Below are 8,626 nucleotides of genomic sequence, written 5' to 3'. Positions count from 1 at the left end.
TTTGTGCAATGCTGGTACATATAATTTTAATTGGGAATCCCTGTCTGCTATTTGGTCCAATCAGCTTGGGGGTTTCCCAGTTGCTGCTGCATGTGAAATCTCGTTTACTAATTGCTTTTCGAGATTATCCTAATTAACCAATCAAAATTAACACTGCATTTGAATTAATAACATTCCGAATTAGTTTTTTAATGTCAAAATTGATGTTACGACATGGACAAAATTAAATACAATCAGGAAGCAGAATCGGCTTTGTCTGTTTAAGTTTCATTGTGGAATCTCATCTGCAGCAGCGTGAGATGGCTGGTTTATTCCAAAGCTACGAGTTTTGTGCTTCTGACGACCCGGCGTAACAGGATTAATTCGTATTCCAAGAAAATTTAACGGCACGATTTATAATTGCTATAAACTGTTGTATTTCAATAAACTGTCTTTCCATAATGTCTGATGACGAAGATATTACATTTAGGACGGGAACCAATCACCAGTCCGATAAAGTAATTGCATGGGCCGAAGTGATGAAGCTAAACACAGCCACCGCAAATGAAATGCTAGAACTTGGATTTGACAGCATGGAGGCCGTTGCGTTGATTGAGAAGGAAGATTTGGATAACTCGAGTATTCCGATAGGCCAACGAAAGTTATTACTGCGAGCAGTAGGAAAAACATTTAAGAAAGACTTTTCGCCCAGCGAGAGAATGGCGGCAAATTCTAGACTTCCGGCAGTATCAAATTCTGGTGCATGCGCATTACAAGATGGCGACGACGGAAGTACTGTGAACAAAGATGGCGGCGCCCATGAGCATCTTAAAGATGGCGGAATACAAACAAACACAGATGATGCTTACGTTAATGCTGTATTGCAACAGCTTACCGGACAGCAAACACAATATGTACATTCCTCTGGCTTATTGGATGGACGTCAAAACCAGAACATTGCGGGAAATTCGAATGAAAGTGACAATTCCGTAACCAATTTAGGTAACACTGGCATTAACTCTATTCTATCTTGGCAGGATCCGCAAATATATTTGAAACATTCAAACATAGACAGTAAAGTTAATTATTTAGATATTATAGATTTTGTTGGTAATGATATAGGGGGGACCAGTATGCCTGAAGAACGTCTTATTTCCAATGCATCAGGGGGGCAACTAGTGTTTAAGTCTGGGCCATTAAGGCCAAAACTTGAATCTCTGTCTCTGTGTCAATGGTCTAGGGCAAACTTGTCAATAATGTACAAGCTGCTCAGCACTGGAGAACTGGCACAGACACAGATCCTCGATTATTTATCATATACCATGAGATTTTACCAGTTAGTTTCTTCATGTGAGTTTGTGTCAGTACTTTTTTTTGATAGAGAATATCGTAGGCTTCAAAAGCAGCATACTTTTAGATGGGGTACTGACATTCCTCATTTGCAGTCAGTTTACTTACGACCTAAAGCTGTATACAATAAATCTCAGGCATCTGGTCCAATATTTAAGAATGCAAATAAACAGAAACAGGACTATTCCAAGTATACTTCACACTCTGTAGAAGGAAATGAAATTTGCAAAAGTTTTAACAGTAGGAAAGGTTGCTCATTTCCTAACTGTCGCTATGTTCATATTTGTTCAATTCAAGGTTGTGGTGCCCAACACCAAGCCTTTGCCCATCCAAAAAACGGATAAAGGTAAAGCCTGTGCGTGACTTGGTGTATAATGTTTGGCATGATGAACTAAAAAATGATGTTGATAAAGATTTTCTTTTGCAAGGCATAAAAAATGGGTTCGACATTGTTCAAGATAATTTGGCTTCATCACACATTTCGGCAAAAAATCACCCTTCAGCTAATCCTTCAAGTCCTTTATATAACAAAGCTCATCAACAGATTTTGACTGAAATTGAAAATGGAAATTATGAGTTTGCTAAGTCCACACCTAAAATTATTAGCCCTTTAGGTATTATTCCAAAATCTGATGGGGGTGTAAGGATAATTCACGACTGCAGCAGACCACTTGGATCTGCTGTAAATGATTTTGCAGGGGATGTAGAAAAACAAAAGTTTCAATCTGTTGATGATGCAGCAAAATTAGTCACAAAAAATTGTTTCATGGCCAAAGTCGATTTAAAATCGGCTTATAGATCCGTCAGCATTAGTTCCCATAGTCAACAGGTCACTGGTTTACGGTGGACTTTTCCTGATGGTCAGACCCATACCTTTATTGATAAAAAATTACCCTTTGGTTCAAAACTTGCACCAGGTATTTTTCATAGGCTATCACAGGCTATTCGGCGCATGATGTCACGCAGAGGTTTTACCATTATAGCTTATTTGGATGATTTTTTCATTTGCGAAAAAACAAAGCAGCGCTGTGCACATGCACTTAGAATTTTAATTTACTTGCTGCGCAAGTTAGGTTTTTCTATTAGTTGGTCCAAGGTTGTTGACCCTTGCCAGAAATTAGTATTTTTAGGCGTGGAGATAGACTCCACAACATTGGAATTAAGATTACCTATTAAAAAACTTGATGAATTAAGGCGGGAACTAGCAAGTTTTCAGCAGCGCAAGCATGTTTCTAAGAAACAATTGCAGTCCCTGGCGGGCAAGCTAAACTGGGCTTCGTCAGTGGTTCACGGCGGGAGAGTTTTTCTCCGGAGAATCATTGACAGCATAATGCAGCTCAAGCATGACAGGCACAAAATGCGCTTAAGCGGCGATATTTTGCATGATATCCATTGGTGGTATAATTTTATGGCAACTTTCAATGGGAAATCCATCTTACTCAATACTAACCCTGTCACCTCAGTTTACACAGATGCTTGCAATACAGGTGCAGGTGGGTTTTTTGGTACTGATTGGTTTTATGTCAATTGGAAAGAGGATTTCCCATTTGCGCAAACTTTGCATATAAATGAGCAAGAAGCACTTGCAGTGGCTTTGGCAGTCAAACGTTGGGCTAAGTGCTGGCAAAATAGGCGTGTATTTATTTATTGTGATAATGCATCAACTGTTGCCTGTATCAATAAGTGTACCTCAAGGAACAAACTTTTGATGTCCTTTTTGCGTGAATTGTTTTGGCTATCTGCTGCTAATAATTTTCATCTGGTCGCAATTCATTTACCAGGGAAGCAAAATGTTTTAGCGGATGCTATTTCCAGATTGCATGAATTAAAGTTATGTCAATTTTTTATGAAGGAATGCCTATCCACCCCTTTGTATGTGCATCACCTTGTTCCTCACATGTCCTGTCTTTCTCTCCGCTTTCTCATCTTTAGGCTTACAGGCACACAGTCATGACAGGTCAAGTTTTTTCTTTAGTTTTCTATGGGATCAGTCTTAGCATTTTCTAACGCATGTCCTACTTTCTACCTTTACACAGGTTTGGGGTTTTACTTTGGAGTACCACAGATTTTCAACTGGAATTTGCTTTGTTTGTAATTATGTTTACATGTATTGCTTTATTGATATGCAAAGAAAATATTAAACTGTGGTTCTTTGTCCCAAACCTGTGTTTGTTCAGTTTATACTTCTAACTAAGAACCGGTTAACATATCTTGGGCCCCTTACTGATATCTGATTAGTGTAAAACAGATGCTTCATTTGCACTGTATCTTTTCAGCGTTTGGTTCGGGCCCCAAAAGGGAAAGTATCTTAGTATTCACAACATAGTCCCTAAATAGATTAAGGCGCAATATATAGGGAGGATTGGGGGGGACTAGTAATGTGGATTAATGGAACTATTTTGTATAAATAGATTATTAATACACAATACGTTTTTGTGCAATGCTGGTACATATAATTTTAATTGGGAATCCCTGTCTGCTATTTGGTCCAATCAGCTTGGGGGTTTCCCAGTTGCTGCTGCATGTGAAATCTCGTTTACTAATTGCTTTTCGAGATTATCCTAATTAACCAATCAAAATTAACACTGCATTTGAATTAACCAATCAGCGCTTAATTAACAGGGCTTTTGTTTTAGGCACAAGCACATAATTATTCTGAAAGCAACGCTTGCTTGGAGCAGACATTCTAATTTTCTGGGAAATTATTTATTCCCACCCTCCGCTCCCTAGAGGATAGTTTTTACTTTATTGCTTTGTCATTTCAGCCTTTTATCATGTTTATTAAAATATATTGTTAATAAGTAGAGTAGTAATGTTTTCAAAAGAACTCACAGTTATTATGTACTTTGTGTTAGGAGTACCACAGATTTTCAACTGGAATTTGCTTTGTTTGTAATTATGTTTACATGTATTGCTTTATTGATATGCAAAGAAAATATTAAACTGTGGTTCTTTGTCCCAAACCTGTGTTTGTTCAGTTTATACTTCTAACTAAGAACCGGTTAACATATCTTGGGCCCCTTACTGATATCTGATTAGTGTAAAACAGATGCTTCATTTGCACTGTATCTTTTCAGCGTTTGGTTCGGGCCCCAAAAGGGAAAGTATCTTAGTATTCACAACATAGTCCCTAAATAGATTAAGGCGCAATATATAGGGAGGATTGGGGGGGACTAGTAATGTGGATTAATATGTCACTTGTGTGAGCTCCCATGCACATACAAGACAAACAAATTCAAATGCATAAGGAGCAAGTGCAAAGACCTAATTTTAATCAGATTGTTTGTGTACTAAAATGGAATGAGTGTAAATATTGTAGGTATAATGAAGGATATATGTGTATGTTTGTGTGCAGGAGAGGATATTATCAATTTAGTGTAAATAATTTAGGTAATTTTATTTGATGTATATGTATGCCTGTAGCCTTTGTAGGCCTCCTATTTTTTTCTATACAACTGCTATGCAGTGGTGGTCAATAAATCAATAGGACTTACTGAGATTATGATACATTTTATTTGTTTCAAGAAAAAATATTTAAGGGTATGTAAGAGCATTTAAAATCTTGAAATTATTGATAAGTTCCAATAATAATTTAGATTGAAAAAATTATATTTTAGAATTGAATAATATTGCATTATGGGAGAAACATGTTATTCACAGTATGACTTGATGAAGAGAATTCAATGAAACCATATAAGGAACAAATTATCATTGTGAAAAATATCATTGATTTTTTATTGTAAATGCATGAGAGTTTTATATATTCAGTTTTACAAATTAACTTCTGGTAATGAAAAATTCAAATTTTCATGACACTTTATGAGTTTCCCAAATTTGGAGGCAAAAGTGAATACCATATGTGACATTATAGTATTTGCTATGCTCTGATGAAGGGAAACCTTACATTGGTTCCAAAGAAATAATAAAGGTATATATGAAAATCTCATCTTTCAAGTTGATTGTGACCTTTGCAGGTATATTTTAATATATCCATGGACTTGATAGACACCTTCTTCACAAGAGGTGTATAAACTTAATATTTTGCGATATACATGTATATATGATTGAATGGTTCGGTAGTGTGCAGGGTACAAGATTTAAGATAAAGAAACAAAAGGCCCATAATTTTATATTTTTAATGCTACTTTTTCAGTTTATCTGTACAAGAACATAGTGGTTAGAATTTCTTTATCCCTTTTAGAGACCTGCAGTTTACAATATAAGGATTTCAAAATTCCCTGACCTCTTTTTTATTGTTATATTACTTTTATCCTCTTTTAACCCTATCAAGAACACAAGTGATCAAGAATAACAGCAACATTTGGTTTCTAAATAAAATATAGACATAGATTTTATACGAAACTATGGAATAGAATATCATTAGGTAAACATTTGTTTTGTCTTCATACATATATTTGGTCTACTGTGTAAACCTTTTCCGACGTCTACCTCTGAAGGTGTGAGTCTATCATATTTTTTTTTCATTGGGGAGTAACCATTTAACTTCAAGTGGAGGGAGATGGGTTATGGTTATTTCTGAGTCCGAATTTTTACCCCTGTGCAATGCACTAGAGAGTATTGGCAAAAATCTGGATCCAGATAAAAAAAATTCTCATCTTCAGGACCAGAATATTTTTTACCCCTAAATTGGGATTCTGAGGGAAAAAAAACCATAAAACATAACCAACAAACCCCCCTTGATGTTAAATGTTTGTTCCCTTAGTAATGTTCATTTTTGGCTACTTATTGGGCTTCTGTAGGACCCACTTTGGGGTCAAGGTCATGTTTAGAACTGTCAATGGTCACAATGTCATGCTTAGAACTGCCAAAGGTCACAAAGTCATGTTTAAAGCTGCCACAGGTCACCAGGTCATTTTTAAGCAGAATATACAGTTTAAATCTAATCTGATTATTTGATTTAACATTTTTAAAAGTCACAGGCCCTTTTAACTATGACCTCATGTTGCGAGGTCTCCCACCATGCCCTCTGACCCGACCCCTCTGGTCACAGATGTTAGAGTTAAATCAATGCTTCTAAATAGTTGTCTTATTGACATTAAATTCATAAAAAGATCTTGGGTATTCATAAACAAGGCAGCAGCCCAACACCACTGGAAAATCCAAAATTACATTATCCATTTCTAACTCTTTATTTCTTCATTTCACTCAATTCTTCGGATTAAGATATTTAAAATTTACTGAATCTTTGAAACAATTAAATGGTAGGTGTAAATCATTTTCATAGATGAATCTAACGAAAATTGTACTTTTATCACTTGTTTTGGATTAACAATTTTTACTTTTAATCACTTAAAGACTGTGCTGCCATCACTTCCAAGGCTTTGTTTGGCTATAGTGGCCAAGAGTGTTTGTGATAAATCCTGACTTACTGTATAGATCTCTTATCCTCAAACTTTTCACCAGAATAGATGAAAAATGTACATTGACTTACACATTGCAGGTTGGGTGTGGGAAGGTTGTTTGGCTATTGTAGAACTTAATTAAAAAAATCTTGAATTTGACCTTAAAAATAATGAACTATGTTAAATACATCTTCTCCTTCATCTCAAAGGGATTTTATATAAGATTTTCCTAAAATTAGAATTTGAAAAGAAAAAGAAAACATATTTCAACTTTCTACTGTTGGCAAATATTTTGGTGTCACAAAAGTCAAAAGCCCTTGATTTGCCTCTGCATTATAGTCATGCTTTTCCGCAGAACTTTAAATAACAGGAAATAATGTATACATAAAGGTATAACATTGGTAATATGATTTATAATGATATATGCCAGTTATTGTGATATTTGCACTGTGTATATGCATCAATGTTTTTGAAAAAAATTGAAAACCATAGATTGTTAAAAACAATGAGATTAAATATGTTTTATAAAATCTTGTTGTTTTCTATTGATTCACATATTACAACTCAACATTATCAAGCTGTAGACCAAATATAAAACCATTTGCTTCCATAGAAGGATGGACTGGTGAAAGGACTAGACCTGCTTAGGTTGGTCCCCTCCGTAAAACATTCTCAGTATGCCTTCAGAATATACAAATTTGTCAAGAATTTCAATAACGGCCGGGAAACCTGCTTTGCTGATAAAAACAATTTCTAAGGTCACACTGCCTGAATGACAATTACTGTGGATTCATTATTATTCATTGGATACCAATTTCAGTGGGTAGAGGTGAACCATGATTAAAATTTTCAATGAATAACATATTTTCAATAGGATTTGTATACAGAGATGGGCAAAACCATGAAATAAAATATCAACTAAAATGTACGTTTTCAGCAATCCACGAAAATTGATACCCACGAAAATAAATGAATTCACATTACTTCTTATAAACATACCATGCACCTAATGCAGTTTACCTATTGCTTATTATATCAGAGAAAGTGACCTTATCTTGAAAACTTAACATTGAGTAATGAACCTTAAAAATAAGGTCAGGGTTAAATAAACCCTGCCAGGCAAACAAGTACATGTTACAACAAAACATACACTAAATGAGTTGACCACTTATAGTATCAGAACAAGAGTGCACAGGCTAAAATGTCTTGCCTGCTGTACTTGTCAAAATTCAATTTATTTAAAAGTTTGTAAAAGATTACAAGTTTAACATAAACTTAACATTATCAGGATCCATGATATGAGGTCAAGGTCAGATGAACCTTTTAGACAGAAATAGACAATTTATGTTTATACCAGCAGTCAAAATGCATTTAATCTACTGCCTACAGTATCTAAGAATCAGATCTAATTACAATAAAAACTGAACATTGACCAATGAACCATAGAAAATAGACATAAAAACCCTGCTTAACAACTTGTACACAATGCAATTATTCCATACATCAAATATAGTTGACCTACTGCAGATAGTATCTGAGAAACTATGGATACCTAACATTGACCAATAAACCATGAAAATAAGGTCATGGTCATATGAAACTTGCCAGTTGAACATGTGTTATTGTTTTTAAAGGGCTGTTTACAGGACGTATTATGTATAAATAAAAGCTGACTGACCTAAAGGGGGGCTCCAGTCATTCCTTATGTTATCAACAAAATTTTTCCCCTGAAAGGGGGGGGGGGGGGGCCAGGGCCCCCATGAACATGAACCCCACTAAAATCTGGGGTGATCTAAGGTGCCTTGGAAGGGTAAACAGATCCTGCTCCACATGTGGCACACACCCTGTTGCTCATGTTATTACAAACCCAGTAAATAGTCTAATTCAGTAGGTCACATTTGAGAAAAGGGAAAGGGATTATGACATAAAGAACT

The 8,626-nt window shown here is 35.5% G+C and overlaps 1 protein-coding gene across 1 annotated transcript; it reads left to right on the top strand.

The window, feature by feature from the left end:
• The first annotated feature begins 2,095 nt into the window (after positions 1 to 2,095).
• Positions 2,096 to 4,292, top strand: LOC139490735 (uncharacterized). The gene has a single exon (XM_071277702.1). The coding sequence runs from the start codon at positions 2,096 to 2,098 to the stop codon at positions 3,281 to 3,283; it is 1,188 nt and encodes a 395-aa protein (XP_071133803.1). The 3' UTR covers positions 3,284 to 4,292.
• Positions 4,293 to 8,626: the final 4,334 nt, after the last annotated feature.

This window comes from Mytilus edulis, chromosome 10 (genome assembly GCF_963676685.1).
Source record: "Mytilus edulis chromosome 10, xbMytEdul2.2, whole genome shotgun sequence".
NCBI classification, from domain to species: domain Eukaryota; kingdom Metazoa; phylum Mollusca; class Bivalvia; order Mytilida; family Mytilidae; genus Mytilus; species Mytilus edulis.
Note: the sequence above shows the minus strand (reverse complement) of the source record. Positions and strands in the feature narration are given on the sequence as shown.